This window comes from Neltuma alba, unplaced genomic scaffold, assembly GCF_004799145.2.
Source record: "Neltuma alba isolate B1F8T4 unplaced genomic scaffold, ASM479914v2 tig00012081_pilon, whole genome shotgun sequence".
NCBI classification, from domain to species: domain Eukaryota; kingdom Viridiplantae; phylum Streptophyta; class Magnoliopsida; order Fabales; family Fabaceae; genus Neltuma; species Neltuma alba.
In genome coordinates this window covers 217,473-239,875 of record NW_021636640.1, presented here as the reverse complement: position 1 = coordinate 239,875, position 22,403 = coordinate 217,473, and the positions used below count along the sequence as shown (strand labels likewise).

General features: G+C 34.1%; 3 protein-coding genes across 4 annotated transcripts; 1 reads left to right on the top strand and 2 right to left on the bottom strand.

The window, feature by feature from the left end:
• Nucleotides 1–862: 862 nt before the first annotated feature.
• On the bottom strand, nucleotides 863–5,658 carry LOC114722062 (BES1/BZR1 homolog protein 4-like). Of its 2 annotated transcripts, XM_028907988.1 has the most exons (3): nucleotides 4,863–5,658; nucleotides 1,277–2,028; nucleotides 863–1,184 (listed from the first exon to the last, which is right to left on the bottom strand). In XM_028907988.1, the coding sequence occupies exons 1-3, from the start codon at nucleotides 5,076–5,078 to the stop codon at nucleotides 1,181–1,183; spliced, it is 972 nt and encodes a 323-aa protein (XP_028763821.1). In that variant the 5' UTR covers nucleotides 5,079–5,658; the 3' UTR covers nucleotides 863–1,180. The 2 variants fall into 2 exon arrangements, with proteins under 2 accessions (XP_028763821.1, XP_028763822.1); XM_028907989.1 differs by lacking the exon at nucleotides 863–1,184 and having other exon boundaries at nucleotides 1,273–2,028.
• A 4,727-nt stretch (nucleotides 5,659–10,385) lies between these two features.
• LOC114722060 (receptor-like protein kinase) lies at nucleotides 10,386–14,141 on the top strand. Its single transcript, XM_028907986.1, has 2 exons — nucleotides 10,386–13,559; nucleotides 13,644–14,141. The coding sequence occupies exons 1-2, from the start codon at nucleotides 10,529–10,531 to the stop codon at nucleotides 13,988–13,990; spliced, it is 3,378 nt and encodes a 1,125-aa protein (XP_028763819.1). The 5' UTR covers nucleotides 10,386–10,528; the 3' UTR covers nucleotides 13,991–14,141.
• A 498-nt stretch (nucleotides 14,142–14,639) lies between these two features.
• Nucleotides 14,640–17,443, bottom strand: LOC114722111 (spore wall protein 1-like). The gene is made up of 5 exons (XM_028908045.1): nucleotides 17,369–17,443; nucleotides 16,880–16,984; nucleotides 16,565–16,792; nucleotides 15,830–16,036; nucleotides 14,640–15,140 (listed from the first exon to the last, which is right to left on the bottom strand). Exons 1-5 carry the CDS (start codon nucleotides 17,395–17,397, stop codon nucleotides 15,062–15,064), a joined length of 648 nt encoding a protein of 215 aa, XP_028763878.1. The 5' UTR covers nucleotides 17,398–17,443; the 3' UTR covers nucleotides 14,640–15,061.
• Nucleotides 17,444–22,403: the final 4,960 nt, after the last annotated feature.

Here is a 22,403-nt window from a genome sequence, read left to right as displayed (position 1 = left end):
ATATATTTATAAAATATACGGGGAAAAATCTTTCTTGCATGAAATCTTATTGTCCCTTTTTGAAAACAAAGGTTTTTTTTTTTTACAGCTCAAAAAAAAAAAAAGAAAACAAAGGTTTTTTTTGTGCCATATTTTAAAAATTGTTACTTTTTTGTTATCATGCAAGTGATGAAACCGTTATAGATAAGGCAACATAATGTCCCAGATCAGCGTAAGCCTTGGCTTCGTCATGGTAGCCTAAGATGAGAATTGAGAACAATCTCATAAATCTTCGAATGATTTTTATTATTATACACTCTTGTAAACGACACATGTCTGAATAATACACTATTTTCAAATACAATGCTTTTGGACAAACCAACAAAACCTTAGATGGGCCCGCCTTAATACATCCCACGACGGGTGCCAAACCCCCTACAGGGTATTATAAGGCGTTTTCATGATATACATATGCATATCTTAAATTTTTTTTTTTTTGGGGTTGATAAATGGATATTGAGAAGTCAAGGAACATCAGTTTTGATTCTCAGTCGTACCAAGGAAAACAGAAAGGTCGCAATCAAATGGAAGCGTGGCTGCCTCAAAGTCTGAATTTCGATTTTAGGAAATCAATTGATCCAGTAAGGAAGGGTGTAGTAGTACAAACTACAAACATAAATAGTGCATTGGACCACTGTGGCAACGATTACCGTCTGGCACTTCACTTTCTTCCTGTTATCTCATAGAAATCTAGGGATAATGATGGCCACCTATAAATTTCGTCACCCATATCAGAAAAAGAGAAGATTAATAAGGAGTGAGGAATTAAGAGGGGCTGATTGTATAGTTTGCTATGCTCATTCTGGTTAAGGCACAGTCAAAGTTTCAAGTAAATTTGCTTTCACTGGCAAACCAAGCCAAATCCATACAGGTATATTGATTAATCTTTCCAATAACATTAAGGTTTAACATGACACTGACAAAATGAAAGGGTTTGCAAAGCCACCCCACCTAACTAAAGGCTATGTATATAACTTGGAAACAAATATGACCTAATAGAAAATAAAAGAATAAAATACAATGAAAGAGCAACTGTTTTATGTTCACCTTAATTCCCTACTCTCTACCTTTTCTACATAATTAAACAAACCTAGTCAATGTTCACATCAAGGGATGCTGACTCTTGGTTTATATGGTAATCTCACCTGCAATGGCACAAAAAAGTAGGTGATAAACGATCTTTTATTCGAACAAAATAAAAAGAGGCATATTCTGATTCATCAAATGTGCACACTACCTGGTTTTTGAGCTCCCAAGAGTGAGTTCAAGGTCATCTGATCCACAATCTTCATGGATCCTCTCTCCTTCCCATGGCTTCACCAAGCCTGCTGTGTTGCTCCCAAACGCAAATTCTTCTGAAACCACTTCAGCCATGGGAATGTCAGCAGTGTGATCAGAGCCTGCTGCTATGGCTGGAGAACATGTCCCACTTTGCCCAGGAGTCCACATTCGCGAACCACTGCCGGCTACAACCTCTTCTTTGAAGCCAAAGGGGTTTGAAGAGACCAAGCTGAAGGTTGGAGAGTTAGGCCCGCCCTGGGTCCTAATACCAGCAAACCATTCTGGATTAACAACCTGACGACCAGGGCTTGGGGGAGTTGAGGAGGGCAGGAAGGAATATTGCTGCCCAACCCACCCAGGACGAGTGGACTGATGATCCCAGTCACCTTTGGTTCGGGGTGTTCGGGCAGTTGGAGAGCTCAGAGGAGGAGTGACAGGAGCACTGATGGAGCCGGTATGAATGTAGAGATGGGGGAGCTTCGAAGAGGATGCTGAGGATGATCCAGACGAGAGAGTTTTTAGCCATGGAATAAGGGAATTGCCATCACCATTAGGGTTCGCTGCATAGGCCGATGAGCGTGGGCTTGGGAAGGAAGAAGAGCCAGGGCTTGGGTTGTAGGAAGCACAGGGACTTGGATGGTAAGATGAACATGGGCTTGCTGCCGCAGAACCACCAACCACATCCATACGTTCTACAGGCTTACATCCCTATATGTACAAATAGTATGCTTAATGATTAGTCCAAAAAATAGCACATAGCACAACCAACGACTGCAACATAACAGGGTATCCAAAACCATAGTGTATCTTTAGCCGACAGATACATTTCCACCAGAAAAAAGAATTTGTCTATTGACATGCCTTTTCTAACAAAGCGAAAAAACATAAACAAGTTTAGGTTAGGTGATCTAATACTATCTTGGCATTGTCTGCGCTGCTCTTCTGGTTTCAGTATTTCTATGTTACCATTTCTGGGCTATGCAGCACACAAACGGTTAGCTCTTGGTTTCTCTTTCTCTTATCCAAAGATGGATTACTTGCTTGACTGCTCTGTCAATAGTATCCTCAGCTTACCCAGTCATTATCCTCAGGCCTCGATACTATGCATTCATCTAAGACAAAAGAGTTGCTTGAGTCTATAAATCATGTAAAGTTGAAGGCTCAGCAGAAGTGCTATGAAACCTCTAGCCTAATCTTTTCTGGAAACCTGGCCTTCAATTCTGCTCCAGCTTTTCCTTGATTACCGAAGCAAAAGTCTGAAGCCAGTGTGCACCTTGCATAATGTCAATTGTTTTGTGGGGGGATGCTAAATCAAAACTCAGAAAAGCAATTAAGTTTTGACCCAGACCAGTATAGGACTGATCAGTTAATGTACAAGATCATTTGTCCGGTTTCCAAGTTCATCAGCAAAAGCCATTTAAGCTTGCGGGAGGCAAGCATGCACTGGATTAGTGCACAGTCATTGAATTGAGAACTAAATATTTCATTGTAACACACAAGACCAGCTCATTTCACAAGATGGAATAAATTCTAAAAGAAGTGTTCTTCCTTAATTCCATGCATACTATCTATCACTATACCTTCACCAACAGATGATGTAAAATCCAGAAAAAACGGTCTGTTATCCACTTGTATACTTTTTTCCCCCCCACTATTCCGATTTCCGAAGAAGCATATATGAAGTAGTTTTCCCATCCCTGGCAGCGGTCATGATAATTTTCTGGCCAATATATCTCCTAGAGTGGATAACCACTTCGTTTTCTTTTACACCTTTATATGAAGGAGTTTCCTTTTGCCATATCAGACAAGTATCAGCAGAACTCATTCCTCTATAGCGGGGCATCTACGGAAGTCCTTAAACTTCTTATAGATATTAATCTATCATGTGGACTATATTCCAAAGACATACCTACGCCACTATCTGGACAGGGTACACCAGATTTACTTCCTCTCATCATTGAATTGGTCGAACTATCTGGTAGAGAAAATTTCTATTCAAACGCATACTGTATCAGCAAGTAATAAACAGATTCTGCGTCTATATCCTCCAGCTGAAGAGCTACTTATGTAGCAGAAGAATCTAAGCATAGGATACCCAACATGCTTTTCTATCCTATTCCACAAATACCTACTAAACTGCCGTTCATCAAAGAAAATATAAATTCCAGTTTTCAATTTTTTTCGGGAACAATTAAAGAATATATTTGGAGAGAAACGAATATACTTGGTTAGTTAATTGCTCGTTAAGTATCAATTATTTTATGATCAACGCTAATGGAACAGTATATGCAACAATAACGAACTCCATCACATAAGTCATAGCCATTAGTAAGCTGTCCGCCTGTCGCCGTGTCCTGGGGCGTCAATGGCAATCTGGCCTTTTCCTCGGTTTAACAAGGACCCATCAAAAGTACAGGAAGGACCGAAGATAACTTCAGATCGAGTATAATTTTTTGCCTACTTAAACTCATGTGAAGGAAAACGAAAAGAAAATATGATTCAGCATAAAGAAATCAGGTAGAGTCAAACACAAGGTGTCTCCAAGTTACGGACGGTAACAGTGTCAGTGAAAACTTATCTTGTAGCGTCATCAATAAAGTAGTTGTAATAAAGTGGTTGCATTATTATAACTGCAACCCGCAGAAAGAAGAAACCATCACGGGAAATGAGGAAAAAGGACTATCCAAAATTAGAGTACCATGCGATGTCTGTAAAAGCTTCTGCCATGTTGCAACAAGCACAGCAACGAACTAAATATATCACGAAAAAAACTTAAATACCAAATCTACCCCCAACATTTGTTCAAATTTTCAGGCCTCCTTTAAAACTTTTGGCAGTCATTAGGCAAGATCGCGATGGGCATTCTCGTCCCCTCGAGATCTATGCCCTTCAGGCCTTATGAAGTGAGTCATCACAGACCACGGAGATAGAGAGAGAATCTTTTGTGCTTCACGCTTTAAAGCGAGAGGCAACCCCGACCAGATCTGACAGGCACCACCGGTGAGAGATAAAAAGCATAAAAAAGAGAGAATCTAGCCCCACTAATAAGTCATCGCCATAGACCAAAGGATAAAAAATACAGCCAAAAAAAGGCATCCAAGCCAAGTTTAATCTCCCCGTGAAAATCCCTGAAAACAAACACGACGGTGCCGGTTTTTTGTTAGCCTATATGTGTCACAATTCTGAGACTCTGTCACGATCAGGTCCTTCGATCAATATGCTTGCATGTGCCGCTGCCAAGCCCCACATGCTAGCAGATGCAACCAAATGCAGATATATGCTCATAAAGTAAATGAACCTGGTGGTAACTAATAAGGAGTTCAAAAGAACTAAAGCGGAGGCTAAAATCAGCGAGGACGACCCAAACAAGGAAAACTCAATTTCAGCTACAAAGGCATTAAGGTTGTGATCTGATGATCGCTCAACAAAATGTCAAAAAGAAACAGAAGCAAAATTGAGCAAGTTCACTGACAAATGAAGCCACTAATGGAACGAAAATTCCCCCAAAAACAAAGTAAATGAGAAGCAAAACTAAAGGATACCTTGCGGTAAGTGGTGCCGTCGGGTTCGACAGTCCAGCCAGCTTCGTTGCAGAGAGCCTTGAGCACCTCATTGTTGTCGCAGTGCTTAGGGAGCTTGTAGTTGCCATACGTTCTGAGACCAGCGAAAATCTTCGCGGCTATGGCTCTCCGCCTCCTCTCTCTCCTCTTATTGTTCTCCCTCTCCTTCCAAGTCGGTTGCCTCGTCCCAGACGTCATCTTTAACGCGAAGAGCACTCTCAGGCAACAAATGTGACTGGAAATTGAACTTGCAAGAACGAAAACTGAGGAATAGTTGACTGAAATTTTATGGTTGAAAAGAATCACAAGCTTGATTAATTAACACAACAACTTCACGCTTCGTGTTCAACGAACCCGCTATAGAAATCAAAGATCAAACCAAAAAATAAACGCAGCAAATCGGTGAAAGTGCTCCAAGACGACGTAACAAATTGTCGCGAAGCACTTAAGGAGTGCGAACAAAACAGAACAAGTTCACAAGGAGAAAATAACTAATCCAAAAACGACGAGCTGAAGCAGCAACGAATCGGAGGAAAAAGACGCTTGAGGAAAAGAAAAAAGGATAGAAACAGCTCAATTGGAAGCAGTAAAATACAAGAAAACTAAATCAAACTGAAGCAGCTCAAGTGACGCTGGAGATCTAAGCAGATCTAAGCGCGTGGGCCACACACCTCACCGGATTGAGATCGGAAAAGGAAGATCATGATGAGGAAAAACCGGTGGAGAATTATGGAAGTGTGAAAGGAGAAGCAGAAAAACCATGAATTGGCGACCAGAAAGATGTGAGACGATCGGGTCGAGCGGGACTAAAAGGTAGAAAAACCGAAATACATGAATTAGGAACGACCAGAGAGAGATTGTGAGAGTGTGATCGGGTAAATCGAGTGTCTCGGGACTAAAAGAGTATTAAAATAAATACGATGAAGGTGGTCTAATTGGCCACGAGATTGGAGTCAAATTACGAATATGCCATTGGAAGGTGACCGAGGGGTGTGGGAGTGAATTGTAATTCGCGTGAGCGTGGGTCTGACTCCGTGCCAAGGTTGACTGAACCGAAACTAATAGCCCCACGTGACAGTGTGAACAAGTCATGTGAAGTTGCGGCCGATGACTCCAATTCAATTAATTAGTTAATCTGATTAAAGATTTGCGCCCCCCCAAAAATCAATCTTCAATTTGTGTTTGTTTTCGTGGAAAATTTATCTCCTTTTCTTGTTTTTGATAAATTAAAAAGAAGTTATATTGCATGTTTCTTTGAAGAGAAAGAAAGTTCCCCAATAGGGTTTTGTTTAGAATTTAAGTTAATATGGCTCTTTGATAAAATTTGATGTTGACATTGGCTCCAGATAAATATCTGCAGTTAGGATGCGATAAAATTTTACGCCACGCGGACGCGCCCACAAACATGTATAATTCTACTTTGTGTTGTTAATATAGAAGTTAGTTAACTATTTAAATATATTAAAAAATTAGTTAAATTAATTGTTTTGCTAAATATGTGTATTACTTGTAACTATTATTTGATGAAACATTTAACATATACAATTATTATAAAAACCTTTTTTTAAAAAAATAAATAAATACAAGAGGCAACATAAATTGAGATATTATATTTAGGATCAAATTAAAATTCAAACAAGCTCTTATATTAAAGATCGGAGGTAATAATATATACACTAATTAATACTCCTTCAGTCCTTAATATAAGACCTATTTAACTAATTTGATTAGGGTAAGAAAGTTAGATAAGTTAGTTAATTATAAGAAATATGATATGTTTTTTCTAAAATACCATAATCATCTTTCTTAATAATAATATCTTTCTTCCCTGTTTTACTTGACCATGGTTGACGAAGTATCCATATGAATAATTTAAGAAAAATTGATAAATGTGAGAAATAATATTATATTTAGAACAAAATCAACTTAATAATTAGGTCCTATATTAAGAACCGGAGAAGTACTTTGTTTGATTTTTAATATAACTTAATTAATTTTATAAATCAAAAAACTTAAATGAATTAGTTAATTATAAAAAAATGACATGATCTTTTTAAAATATCTTTATATAATATTAGATTGTATATCAGTTTGTAAATTAAGTAAATTAGTTTGAAAAAAAATTATAAATAGGATGTCTTATATTTATAATTAAATCCAACTAACTCTTGTATATTAAGAAACAAAGAGAGCAATATTCTATGAAAGGAAAGAAAATGTATCATACATATATATAGAAAAATACTTAAATTAAGTTCTTTATATTACTATGTTAAGTTTTCCAATCACACATGTTTATATGTCTTATTTTTAACAGTTAGATCATTGCCTATGCTTAAATAAATGGTTTCCTTATTTACAATGGGGAAGTAAAGAATGTTATATAAATACTAGATTACATTTCATCCAGAAATATTGGATTAACAATTCTTGATTAATATGATATACTTTTAAATTATGTGCAAATGCATGTTTTATTGCTTTCTTTTCTTTTCTTTTCTTTTTTAAAATTATATCCATCACCAAACAGTTTACTTGGCTTATCCTAAAAACCCCTTTTTTGCTCTCAAGGGAGGCACGAAATGGATAAATGGCTTGGGCCCAATGAAGTGTCGGTACCCCCCGGATAAAATACTATAGGACCCAAACTGTAAAATGAAAATAAACAAGAGTCGAGTCTAACGGAGTAAGATAGTGAACTAAAATTCAATTCGATCCACCAAAATAAGCATCAATTAAATATCAATTCGGAGCAATTCATTTTAGAACATAACAAATCAAGGTTTAAATACTTACTAAAAAAAGTATCTATGTTTATTGTCTAATAATATCTTAAACATGTCTCTAATAGGAGAATACTAGTAAATCGCCATATACATGTTGGTGTGTATGGACTATCATTATGGGCCTGAGGCCCAATTTACCCTGTGGAGTTTATTCGGAATACCCCATTATGCGTTCCCAAAAAAAAAAAAAACTAGCTGGAGCTCTGATTGGACCTTTCACATCATTGCATTTTCCGGTGACCATATGAGTGGAGGATCTCAACAAATCTTATAAATGATATATTAACTTGTCATTAAACATGCTCCCTCCTATCCTATTCATAACACCCATCATCGTGATGCACTTATTAGTGGACAAGCATACTCAAAATTATTAAACCTTGTTTAAGTTTTTTTCTTTTTTAACACCAACCCATTTGTTAAAAAGTTGTTCCTTTCAACTTTCAATAACTTTCAGGTCACAGAAGATTTAGACAGGAGAAAAAAAATTTATTGAAAACAAACAGCAAAATAATACTCCTTTCAGCTTTATCACAAATACTTATTGATAACTTTACATAAATAAAGTAATTCGGTTGAAATTAGTTAATGACTTCAAGGTTTTAATACTGCTCAATAAAACTCATTAATTAGAGGGAGTTATTTAATTAATTGTAAGAAGTCTTTTTCTAGTTGGTTAAGCAATAGCAAAGCGTGATGAAAACTAATGTTCGGGATTATAATTGTACATCATAAAATCACGTAATTCGAAACAAAATTTTTGTAATATATTTAGCTTATATTTCATACACGATTAAAAGTACCCCATTAAAACAAGCACTATTGTCCCACAAATAAATTGATGCTCACTTCATAGGCTACTGAAATTTTATTAACCCGCTATTCATAACTTGTTATAAAATTTTTATATTGATCGATCTAATTGATCAGTAGTTGACTATAAGCCAAAATAGAGGAAGCAAAAATACTAGGAAAAATTATAAATAAAGACCCTCTAATATATAAAATTGTGATTTGAGATCCTAAATTTGAAAAATAGCAAATGAGGATCGGGTCCCGCTTTTGCAAATATGAAATGTGAGTGAAATATCTAAAATGCCCCTCAATCAAATTGTGATTTGGTCTGCTAAAATTATTATTCGCTAAAGTGAACTTGTCATTTCCCATAGTTAACTTGTTATTTAGCATAACCTCAGTCAAGTTGTGATTTCGTCTATTGAAATTATCATTCACTAAAGTAAACTTGTTATTTCTCATAGTCAACTTGTCATTTAGCTTAGAGATATTTTATACATTCCACCATAATTTTATATTTGTAAAAGTGAGACCGGATCCTTATTTGCTATTTTTCAAATTAAGAATCCCAAATTATAATTTTACAGGGGCTCTTTATTTGCAATTTTCTCAAAACACTAAGTGATAAACGATATGATGATCCAGATGATAAAATTTTTGCTGCACCATCTTAAGCTGATTAAATTAGCCTGAGTTTATGCAGCCCACATGTAAAATGCAATAATGCAATGATTATCGCGAGACTTTGTGTGAGTTATTATAATAAGAGGCACCAAAGTTTGGTAAACACATTAGTCAGAGGATTAAAAATTCGGTAAATACGCAGAGAAAGATTATGCAGTAAAAAGTAATTCTAATAATTAATAATAATAATAATAATAATAATTAAGTCCATTATGCGTCCATATTGTGATTAATTTCATAATATGCTATTTACGTCATGCCAAATTCAAGGGTTGTTATTCTCTTCTCAACTACGTTATCATGACATGGTGTGAATAAAACATACTATCAGTGGTCAATATCAAAGAACGTGTAATCCAAAGAATTAAAAAGACAAGCACACAAGCGCATTAAGTCTAATGTGTGGTGTCCAAAACTTTCTTAATATTAATCCATAGCAGTCTCTTAATTAATCGAGAAAGGAAAATTACAAGCTTTTCTACTTCTCCCTATAAATGCTGAATACTACGTCCGGTCTTTCATATAAGAGTTAATTGACTAATTTGAATAGATTAAGAAAATCAGTTAAGTTAGTTATTTATAATAAATTGATGTTGTCTTTTCTAAAATACCCTTACCAATTAAGTGTCATTTGATAAAATATTTAACATGTATAACCATTACAAAAACTATCATGAGAAAAATGAATAAACATGATAAACAAAGTAAATTGGGATCTTATATTTGAACCAAATTAAAAGTCAAACTAGCTCTTATATTAAAGATCGGAGGTAGTATTTACCAACGCGTGTGATTCAGGCCTTTAAAAGACATCTATAAATGATGGTTTACTACAAAAAGATTGGATCATGTACGGGGTTTCCTTTTTTTAACCTATTCGTATGTTTGTTCATGATCTCTTAGATATCAAGTAGAAGTAACATTGTTTCACTGTTACACGTGTCAAATTATAATGAATAAGAAGGGATGTCGCAGGTTTAATGAAAATCTTGTTGCTCCCCTAGGAATGCTGCCATAAGTCTCCTTCCGTATGCAAAACATTAATAAATGCTACTAATAAATTCCCATATAATAACATCTAATGAAAACTGTGAATTTTCTCCCATCCCAGTAAACTTATTTTATAGTCTGTGAATCAAATTATGATTCGACGTCAATGATAACAGATTAGACCAGCTTTTTAAAATGAACAAATCAACTCTATATAATGCCTAACCTCACCCTCTGACTTTCCATGGCTTCTCTTCTTTCTTAGCTTGTCTCCTTTCTTCCGGCTTTCAACTTCATTTCCATCTCCCATCACATCAACTTCTCCAAGTTGAAAGTTTCCACCTTTGTGAACATATGTAACCATCTCTTTTTGTTCTGCTCTTCCTTTTCGCTATGAGACGACCCTTTTTGCTCACGCTAGGCTTCTTTACCTTCTTGTGTGTTGTTTCTGCTCTGAGCCCTGATGGATTGTCTCTGCTTTCTCTGTCACAGCATTGGACATTTGTGCCTCCTTCCATAAGCTCAAGCTGGAATATCTGTGACTCAACTCCCTGCTCATGGGTAGGAATCCAGTGTGACAATGCCCACAGTGTTATCTCCATTAACCTCACTTCTTTTTCGATTGTTGGTCAGTTAGGACCAGAAATAGCACAGTTGAGTCACTTGCAAACTCTTATTTTTTATTCTAACAGTCTCTCAGGAAGAATTCCCCCTCAGATAGGCAATTGTAGTATGCTTGTTTATTTGGACCTTTCTGAAAATGACTTCACAGGGAAAATACCAAGTGCCTTAAGCAACAGTAGTATGCTTGAGCACTTGGATCTTTCTGAAAATTCTCTTACTGGGGAAATTCCAAATAGCTTTAAAAGTTTGCAAAACTTGCGATATTTCAACCTTTATTCCAATCTAATTTTTGGTGGAATTCCTATATACTTGTTTGATTTTCCTCAGTTAGACACTGTGTTTTTGGAATTGAACAACCTAAGTGGTCCTATCCCCATGAATATTGGCAATAGCACCAAACTTCGGAGGTTGTATCTGGAAAATAATCTCTTGTCTGGGATGATGCCCTCTTCCATTGGAAACTGCACCAAATTAGAGGAAGTTAGTCTAGGTAAGAACAGTTTACAGGGGATCTTACCTCAAAGTCTTAACAATCTCTATAATCTTGCTTATTTCGATGTAAGTTTTAATAATCTTAAAGGTCCAATTCTATCAGGTTCTGGTAATTTTAAGAGTCTATATTTTTTGGATCTGTCATACAACGTATTTAGTGGGGGTATTCCTGCTGGATTAAGGAACTGTACTGGCTTGACACAAGTTTTTGCTGTCAACAGCAACTTAACAGGCAACATTCCAGATTTCTTTGGCCTACTTACCAAACTTTCTATTCTTCGCCTCCCTATGAACCGTTTGTCTGGACAAATACCTAAAGAAATAGGCCGTTGTAGGTCTTTGAAGGAGTTGATTTTACATCACAATGAACTTGAGGGAGAAATTCCTAGTGATTTAGGGATGCTAACTGAGTTGGAGGATTTGCAATTGTTTTACAATAAGCTCACGGGTGAAATCCCAATTAGCATATGGAAAATTCCAAGTCTTGTGAATATTTTTTTGTACAGCAATAGCTTTCATGGGGAGCTGCCTTTAGAGGTCACCGAACTTAAGCAGCTACAAAAAATCTCACTGGCTGACAACAACTTTTCTGGAGCTATACCTCAAAATTTAGGAATAAATAGTAGTTTGGTGTGGTTGGATTTGACAAATAACAGTTTTACTGGTAGACTCCCTCCAAATCTTTGTTTTGGAAAGAAATTAGAAAGGCTAGTTGTGGGTATTAATCAACTGCAAGGTGGCATACCTTCTGATATAGGAGCTTGCACAACTCTCAAAAGGTTGATTCTCAAATCCAATAACTTCATGGGACCTCTTCCTAATTTGGAAAATGATATGAATCTTGATTACATGGACATCAGTGACAATAACATCAGCGGAGCAATTCCATCAAGTTTAGGGAATTGCAAAAATCTCACTGATATTGATTTGTCCATGAACAAACTTTCAGAGTTCATACCCTCAGAGCTAGGAAAACTTGCAAATCTTCGGAAGCTGAATCTTTCTGACAACAATTTGCAAGGTCCTTTGCCTCCTCCACTATCAAATTGTATCAAAATGGACTACTTTGATGTAGGATTCAATTACTTAAACGGTTCATTGCCTGCAAGTTTGAGCAAATGGACAGGGCTATCAACTTTGATATTAAGAGATAATCATTTTACCGGAGGCATCCCAACTTTCTTAACAAAATTTGAAGTGCTCTCAGAGCTACAACTTGGAGGCAATGCATTTAGAGGTGAAATTCCTAGCTTAATTGGATCATTGCAGAATCTGCTATATGGGTTGAATTTAAGTGCTAATGGGTTGGTAGGTGATGTTCCATTAGAGATTGGGAAATTGAACATGCTTTTGAAACTAGATTTATCTCTTAACAATCTATCCGGAAGCGTAGAAGTTCTTGAACAACTCTCTTCATTAGTTGAAGTCAATATCTCGTTCAATTCATTTACTGGTCCTGTACCAAATGCATTGCTGAAGCTGATGAGTTCTCAACCATCGTCGTTGTTGGGTAATCCTGGTTTATGTGTTAATTGTTTGCCCTCAGATAGCTCAAATTGCCCTAAGGTTGTCAGTTTAAAGACTTGTGGCTCCATGTCAAGTCATCATAAAGGACTGAGTAAAATTAAAATCATAGTGATATCACTTGGATCCTCTATTTTTGTTCTTCTGTTGTTAGGACTGGCTTTTATGCTTCTCCTTTGCAAAAGATCAAGGCATATTATCAGAATGTTTGTTAGTCATGGTTCATCTTCCTTTCTCAAGAAAATCATGGAGGAAACAGAGAACCTAAATGATAAGTATATAATTGGCAGAGGAGCTCATGGAGTTGTCTATAAGGTTTCTCTGGATTCAAAAAATGTTTTTGCTGTGAAGAAGCTTCCGTTTTCCAACAATGGAGGGCAAAGCAAAAGCATGAGGAGAGAACTTGACATTGTTGGCAAGATTCGTCACCGGAATCTGATCAGATTGAAGAACTTCTGTTTCGGAAAGGATTATGGCTTGATCATGTACAACTTCATGCAAAATGGAAGCTTGCATGATGTTTTGCACGAAATGAATCCACCACCATCCTTGGCTTGGGGTGTTCGCTATAAGATAGCTCTTGGAATTGCTCATGGATTGGCATACCTTCATTTTGATTGTGATCCGACCATAGTACACCGAGACATCAAACCACGAAACATACTCTTAGATTCTGACATGGAGCCTCATATTTCTGATTTTGGTATTGCCAAGGTGTTGGATCAAATCACTGATTCAACAACATCTATAGCTGTTCCTGGCACAGTGGGGTACATTGCACCAGGTGACTCTTCTGTCCCTTATTTTTCTTTAATCTTATCTTGGAAAGTTCTTTAATGGATTAACCTGTTTTTTTGGTTTGCGACAGAGAATGCATTTTCAACTGTAGTAAGCAGAAAATCTGATGTATATAGTTATGGAGTAGTTTTGCTTGAGCTATTGACCAGAAAGAAGGTGCTAGATGCTTCATTCATGGAGGGAACAGATATAGTGGGGTGGGTTAAATCTGCATGGGAAGAATCAAGGGAAATTGATGGGATTATTGATCCAAGCCTTGATGATGAACTTTGGGATTCAAACGTAAGGGAAGAAGTTGAACAAGTGCTTTTGGTCGCATTGAGATGTACTGAGAAGGATCCAAGTTTGAGACCAACGATGAGAGAAGTCATCAGCCAACTGATTATTAGAAGCAAAGCTTGTGTTGATAAGAAGTAACAGCAAGAGTGATCCAACCTCTCCATGGCTGCTTTAAGTTTTTGGTTGTTTTCTCTCAGTGATCTTCTTGAGACTTGAGAGTATGCTAGTCTTGAATGTAAGTTCAGTAATGGCCAATAAGTTGTTGAGAAAGAGCAATTAGCACTTCATCCAGAAATTCTCATTTCAATTTTCATCCCGCTTACATTAATAATTTGAAGTCAATGGGGTCTAAAACAATCATTAGTACCAAATGTCTCCCTAATAATTATAAAATATTTATTTAGACCATGCATTGAATAAATGCCTTCCTTATATATATATATATATATATATATATATAAAATATTTATTTAGACTGGAACAAACAAACACTGGACTCAGTAAATACTAAATATCTGATTGTGGAGCGCCGTTATTAATTCTTGTTAATGTGCATGTTGGTCTTCTTCTTATTACTTTGCACAAGTTAGGCTATAAGACAGTTACCAAAAGATAGAAAAAAAATAGCAGATCAGTGAAGGAGGGGCCATGGACAGATGCAGCCACTGCCCTCTGTATATATACGTCATTCGAGATTACAAATTAGAACACATGTAACGTTTGGTTCTTGAAAGATTCTTCTTACCGCTATATAGCATAATGTGTTACATGGGAATCATTAATTTGATCATATACTTAATTCTTGTTCTTCGGAAGATTATTCAATTTCCAAGTTAGTCCCTATCTATCTTTTAAACCTGGAAGCGATGCTGATATGGCATGCTAAAGATGATCGATCACTAACAAATCAACTCGTCACACTCATGGATCTTGGATGATTTTGAAGTCATCAAAGATCAAAGATACAACCTCCACCCAAAAAAAACAAAAGAAAAAAGATCAAAGATAGAACTGAAATTAAAACATACGACAAGACGACTAATTAACACACCATGCCGCCACACTTATTTCAACTCACAAGCTAATTACATCATTCTGCCCAGGACGCAAACTAAATTCTTGGACAACATTATTCATGAAGTTTATGAAACCTATTTAAACATCACTTTGCGAAAGGCTTCAGAAATGAAACCAACACACCATTAATTTCTATAACCCGTGTGTCCCTGTGTTGCCTCCATAGGTTCCTCCCGGGTGGTGTCCATCACGAGTCAATAGATGAGACGATCTGTTACAAAAAAACCATCACTCTTGTTGACTATTACCTCCGGTCTTTAATATAAGAACTAGTTGATTAATTTGAGTAGATTAAGACAATTAGTTAAGTTGGCTATTTGTAATAAATATGTATTGTCTTTCCAAAAATATTGTTACTAATCAAGTGTGTTAGCTAAAACTAACATTATTACAATGACTACTTTGAAAAAAAATGAATAAATATGGAAGAAAAGATGGATTGGGGTCTTATATTTAGGATCAAAATAAAAGTCAAACGAGCTCTTATATTAAGGATCGGAGGTAGTACATGATAATTATTAAATCTACACATATAATGACATACTCCTCTAGTCCTATTTATAAGGTAGAAAGAGGAGGTTTTTTTTGTCATATTTATATCTCACCTCATTAAATTTTTATCATGAATGTACTATTTTATCCTTTATTTATTATAATGTAGATAGTTTTTTTTTAGAAGGTGTATATATTAAATAGAAGTAAAATTAAAAAATTGTTATATTTAAAAAAAAATTAATGCAGTTTAAGTTTTTTTTTTTGTTTGTAGCATATATTGGAAGTATCTTATAAATAGAAATAACATATAACAAATCTATAAGAGAACGAACTTGACTGAATCCAAATAAAAAAAGCAAACTTGACACTTTGGGAAAAAATTTAAAGCATAAATTCAGTACTTACACTTGAGTTTCACTCTGCTCTGTTGACTGAGAGCTTTTGCAAGTAGTGGTTTGGTTGGGATTAGCATGAGTTTCTTCAGTCTTTGTAGAACTGGCAACACCTTGCAGTGGGTAGTCATGTGTACCTCCACTACCTCCATCGGTCCCCGCAGATCCTGATCCATCACTTCCTGACTCACTACCTCCTGGTTTTGCTCCATCTTTCTGCCTGAAAGTATTTTTTGGTCTGTATTGTTAACTCTTATTTCCATTATTTACAGCTCATTTGTAAGACCTAATTCTCATTAAATTCATTGCAACTTACACATGCAATATTTTATATTACCTCTTATTCTTAATATAAAAGCTAGTTTAGGGATTGTATTTGGTTCAAAATATACTTTGTCTCCAAATTTTATAATTTTTCTCTCAAAATATCTCTATTGATTGGAAGGAGTTTCAATCAAAGGTGGTTCCAGGCCACATAATTAAAAGAAATAGTTTAAGGAAGCCAGCACCCAATTGTTCCAAGTAACTAACTTAATTAATTTTCTTAATATTTCTTATATCTAGCTCTTATATTAAGAAACAGAAATAGTCTGTGCCACTTATAATTAAAAGGATTTACTGTTAACAATAGTAATGATGGAAGACAACTCTGTAAAAGAATGAAATTGACTGAAAAAGAAAGTTAATTGGCTTCCAAGAAACATATAACTTGGAGAAAATTTCAAGCGAGTTAATTTAGTGTACTTACGCTTCAGTTTTATCAGTCTCCTTTTTCGCCTGAGAGCTGTCGGAAGCAGTGGCTGGCTTCATATTATTATGTGCTCCTGTTGAGCCTGCTTGCTTATTTTCATGCCCATCTGTTGGTTGACCTGATGATGCTGAGTCATATTCCAGTGGGTGATCATGTGTACCTACGACGCCTCCTGGGCTACCTCGCGACTTTTTAGCATCTGCCCCAAACTTATGATGATGTGATCTGTTTCAAACACCACCATTACTTTCAATAACGTAACAGATGATAACTGAGAAAATTTGAAGTCTACTATGATCAGTATGTACTTACGCTTTGGTTTCACTGACATTTGTTGTTTGTTGAGTGCCGTCGTTGGTGGTAGTTGACTTCATATTATGTGCTTCCGTTGAGCCTTCTGAGGCATCTGTTGTAGATCTATAATTCAAAGCGTACCATTACTCTAACTATCATTTATTATTATTATTTCTAGTCCTAAATATAAGAGCTAGACAAACAGTTACACTTTGATCTTAAATATAAAACCTTAATCTATCTTGTCTTTCAAATTTATAATATTAAAGAGACTCCCGATCAAGAGGTATTTTCAATATACATGATAGAAGATGATAGTTTAGGAAAACTAAGACATATTTGTTACTAATAATTAACTTAATTAATTTTCTTAATATCTACAAATTGGTTATCTAGCTACCCCTAGCTCTTGTATTAAAGCCTGAAGTTTGTGTTTGATATAGATTCGCGCAGATACGCACACATGCAAAGTTTATATGCAGATCAAGTAAAAGAACTGATAATAACCTGATGGTTGATTGCTTTTGTTCTTCCATGAGTTCTCGTATGTTGATGAGCAACTCAGAGACTGAAGATATGGCTGAATGGTATGGGCTGATCATGAGAAGAGAACGCATTTATAGAGAGGATGGATTGAAGAATTCTCATTATTATAATCTTCTTTAATTAATTTCATTGGTCCAATATTATATTCGATTGTTAATCAGTCATAACTCGACAGCTGCATCCAACAATATGAATAAAGTCTTTATATATATAAACACACACACATATATATAATCATAGTTTAAAACTAAAAGTTAGGGAATCTAAGCAATGGATTTCCCACTATACACTTCGGTTCAATCATCAAGCCATGAAAAGGGAAAAATGACAGTTACTGATCCTAGAAGGAGATTAATAACGATCAAATTGTCAATATAAATCTAAACATGTGTTTTTGTTGGTATAAGTAGCCATGTATGTATGTACCTACGTAAAAGAGTCCATGAAATGACAATGAAGAACTTAGAACTCACGCACAGTAAAAGAAAAGTTAAAGAATGAGGTTATTAGAGGACATGGGGACTAAATGACGAAATTTTTTACAGTCGTTTCCTAAGGTACCCCTTTGACGTAGCCAAAGAAAAGTGCTTCAATGTAGGGTATTAGGCCTAAATTATATTCTTGAGGCACACAACTTAAGATATATAGATGAGACAAATCAAATATTACAAATAAGTAGGTGGAGCTATAAAATACTACCTCCGGTCCTTAATATAAAACCTTGTTTGATTTTTATCTTTGTAACACCTCACATAATTATGTCAATATACGCAATAAAATATTTAATTTAAAAGTCCATATATATTTCTAACACTGTAAACAAGTCAAAATTTCAAAACATTTTTAGCATAACTTAACAACATAAACTATTAAAATTTTATAGTCATGGCAAATAAAAATATAACATAGCATGTGCTTGAGGAGCACAAAAGCCTTCACGACTCACTCCATTGGTGCCTTCCCTTGATTCCTACTAAATCCTTCGCCTGAAAATTGTTAATATAGGGGGTGAGATCAAACTTCTCAGTAACTACTGAAATTCCAACATATACAAGCAAACCATATATGATAAAGCAAAAATCTGTTTATATGTTTGTATATATGTATATATTAAAAATCACAGATTTGATAAATTCAATTCAATTTCATTTTTTTCAATATATCCAAAAATAATGCAATATGCTGCCTCCCTTATATCACTGTTCACCCTTATACCACTGACTGGAGCCATAGGCTAACATATAGTCCGATAGGAACTAATACATTTTACTAAATTATTCCAAACTCACCGATACTAGAGATATGTCCGGCCAAAGATATAGAGCTCAAACTCAGACTATGGCTCCTCTCTTTTGTGAATAGGGAGGTGTCACATATCCCAAAGCTCCAATAAATTCCCAGCCAAAGGAAAACATGGAAGAAGGAGCCCTGACAAGTGCCATCCACTGTGCACCGAGTGATGACATACCATGTAGTAATTTTATATCCATGCAATTTCCTTCTATCCTTAACCCAACAATGCATGTCATATGTAAATAATGGTACATCATAAATATATTCTCAAATAGATTATTAAAAATAAGATAGCAATAAAATTCATATGCCATTTAACAGTAACTCATGATAATTTCATAGCTATTAATATATTTAAATATTGATCATAATGACTAGCAACAAATCTTAATAAAATCAGGTAACATACCAAAACATTTATTTTACAAAAAATCATAATATTATATTTCAGTAACATAATAATTAGTAAATCCATAATATAATCATATACAATTCACATGTACAAAAAAGAATTTTCAGAGTTACCTGGTACTCTTTAGCTTACAAATAATTACACAAAGTTTACTCTAAAATTCTCAAGGGTCTATAAAATTGCACATAAATATTTATTAATATAAACTTAGAACCACTCCAAAACTACTCTAAAATTTTAAGACTATCCTCTAAACCAAAATTACATAAATATATTAACTCTCCCAAATCTAGGCATTTATAATAGATATAATATTATTTTGAAAAATATAATTTACATATAAGGATATTTAAATTTAACAACTTAAGTAAATATATTTTTATTACCCAAAATCTAAATATTTTATATTAAAATTCTGAATTATTTATTATAGTCTCCTTTAAAATTTTTTCCTCAAACCAAACAACATCTTTTTAAATTATAAACAAACTGTAATTTTATCTAATTTCACAAAATTCTCAATCTACAATTTTTCAAGCCTTTAAAAATATATCTTTAACTTATTCAATATTTAAATTGATTAAAACCTCAATAATATATTAAATAACTCAAATACTTAGTTTAAAATTCTCAAAATAATCATTAAACAAAAATAAGCCGATTAAAATTCCTTAATAATGGATCTTTAAATTTCTACGGTTATATATTGTCAAAACTCCATATTTACTCTATAGTCAAACAGTAAAATTTTCTCTAAACATGATAATGAAACTAATAATATAAAGCTATAAATATATAGGAAATATTTATAAAGAAAATTTGACAAGAAGAAGTAGTTTTGTGTACCTAAATGATCATAAAATCTTTCCTTATCTTCCAAACAACATGTATTTCCACTCTCTTGATTTTGCTTTCTTCCTCTCTCTCTCTCTCTCTCTCCCACTCTCTCTTGCTCTGGCTTGAAAGAAATAACTTGAATGATGATATATATAATACCCCCATGTCTGATTTTCTACCGCCCATCTCCCATTTTCCTCTTCCATCCGTACCTTCCCCCTTTCTTTTTCTTCTATCATTTACTACTCCTCCCGCAAATTCTCCTTTCATTTCCCCCAATATTCTTCTCTTGGTCAATTACCCCCAACTTTTCACTACCTACGCCTTATCCTATTTCTCTTCAGTTGTCCCTCGCCCTTCTTTTCCTTTGCATTAATTACCATCCCATTTTCCACTCTCCGTAGAAAAAGGGTGGTTGGGTTTTTTTTTTAAACTAATAAATATTATTTTAATAACATATTATATTATTTATTATTATTATTATTTTGTATGTTACAATCTTAGTTCTGAATATAAGACTCTAATTCACTTTGTCTCTCATATTTATATATATTTTTAAAATAGTCTTTCTAACAATGGTAGTTCTAGCCAATACATTTGATTAGTAAGGATATTTTAAAAAAGACACTACCTATTTATTACAAATAACTAACTTAACTTCTTTTTTTAATTTCCTCAAATTAGTCAACTAGCTCTTATAATTAGGACCGGAAGTAGTAATAAAATAAAATCTATGACTATAGTTGATGACAAGGGGTGATGGGAGATCACATCTGGTGCCATTTGAAATGGATTAGAAGAATAACTTGATGTGATTGATTATTGATCTCTATAATTCTATAATATTTTTAGTCCTAAGTATAAAAACTAATTGAATAATTTGAGTAGATTAAATATATAAATTAAGTTAATTATTTGTAATTAATAGGTGTTGTCTTTCCTAAAATATCCTTACCAATCAAATGTATTAATTAGAATTACCATTATTAGAAGAATTATCTTGAGAAAAAAAGAGATAAATATAAGAGATAAAGTGAACTGAGATCTTATATTTAGGATTAAAATAAAAATCAAATAAGATCTTATATTAAGAATTGGAGGTAGTATATGTGCGTACTGATAATTTCATTTATGAGATTTTCTATTTTGACACTAATTCCAGGAAGCTAAATGGGGTTCTACGTAACATACAAATTAAGTAAGTGGGGCTTAATTAGCATTATGAAATAGTTCCACTTCAATGCCTCTTTTACGAATGAAAATCTATGATCTAGAAGGATCTTTTTGGCATATTTTGGATAAGGATTAATGATGTTTAAGATTTAAGATGAAGAAGAGTTAAGAAGAAAGGTTTTCAGAGAGGTGACTATCACGCATAAATACATACATAAAAATAGATTATTATTATTATTATTATTATTATTATTATTATTATTATTATTATTATTATTATTCCTTTAGTATCATTTATAAGACAAAGTGAGCGGGTAATTTTTAGTTATATGATTAAATTTTTCATATGAACGTATAATAATACATATTATTACTATTAATGGGAACTAGTCATTAAAATATAAAGTGTATATATATTAAATATGAGTAAAATTAGAAAGTTATTGAATTTTAAGATATAGTGAATAAAAGTAACATTTTTTTTAATTTCAGTAAAACTTATTAAAAGTGTCTAATAAATAAAATTAGATAAGTATATTAGTAAACTGAAGTGAGTAGAGAATAATCAAGTGAAAGATGATTAATATTATTTAAAGTTAATGGAGTAAACATGTCAATGTTGTGGCAAAAGTTTGATATTGCGTAATTTTATTAATAATGAAGCTTTAGCCAAAGAAGGATTAAATTAATCACGTCCTTCTCCTTTCCACCTTAAAGCCAAGAGAAAATATTATATATAAGGCTAGTGGAAGATGATTGTGGACCAAAGGTTTATGGGATCGGAGAGATCAAGCATGCTTAATTCCTTGTAACAAAGTGACAATCATGTCTTGTTCTTGTCATTTCGAAGACAAATGATGAAAGAATTTAATATTGTTAAGCCAATTAAGTGGGTTTAGGGGTGTCGTTATTATATTGGAGATTCACAAAATTGAATGGGGAGTATGTGCTGGAATCAAATTGGCTGGTCGGTCAAGGACCATCCAGTCCAAAGGACTCACTTATAGCAGAGTGATTTTTCAAAAAGAAAATTTCAAGCAACTTAGTCTAAAATAATTGAACTTTTTTAGGGATGAATTACAATCAAGTCTCAAAGGTGGCATTTAATTATATCTTAAAGTTTATAGACAAGTGAAGAATAAACAATAATAAATTTTAAAGTAAGAAATAACAATAAGTTCAGGCTATTAGAACTTTTTGATGATTAAATTTTTTCCACAAGACTCCTTGGTAATTCTCTCTCTTTTTTTTTAGTGGGGTCGGACCATTTTAGCAGTGGTG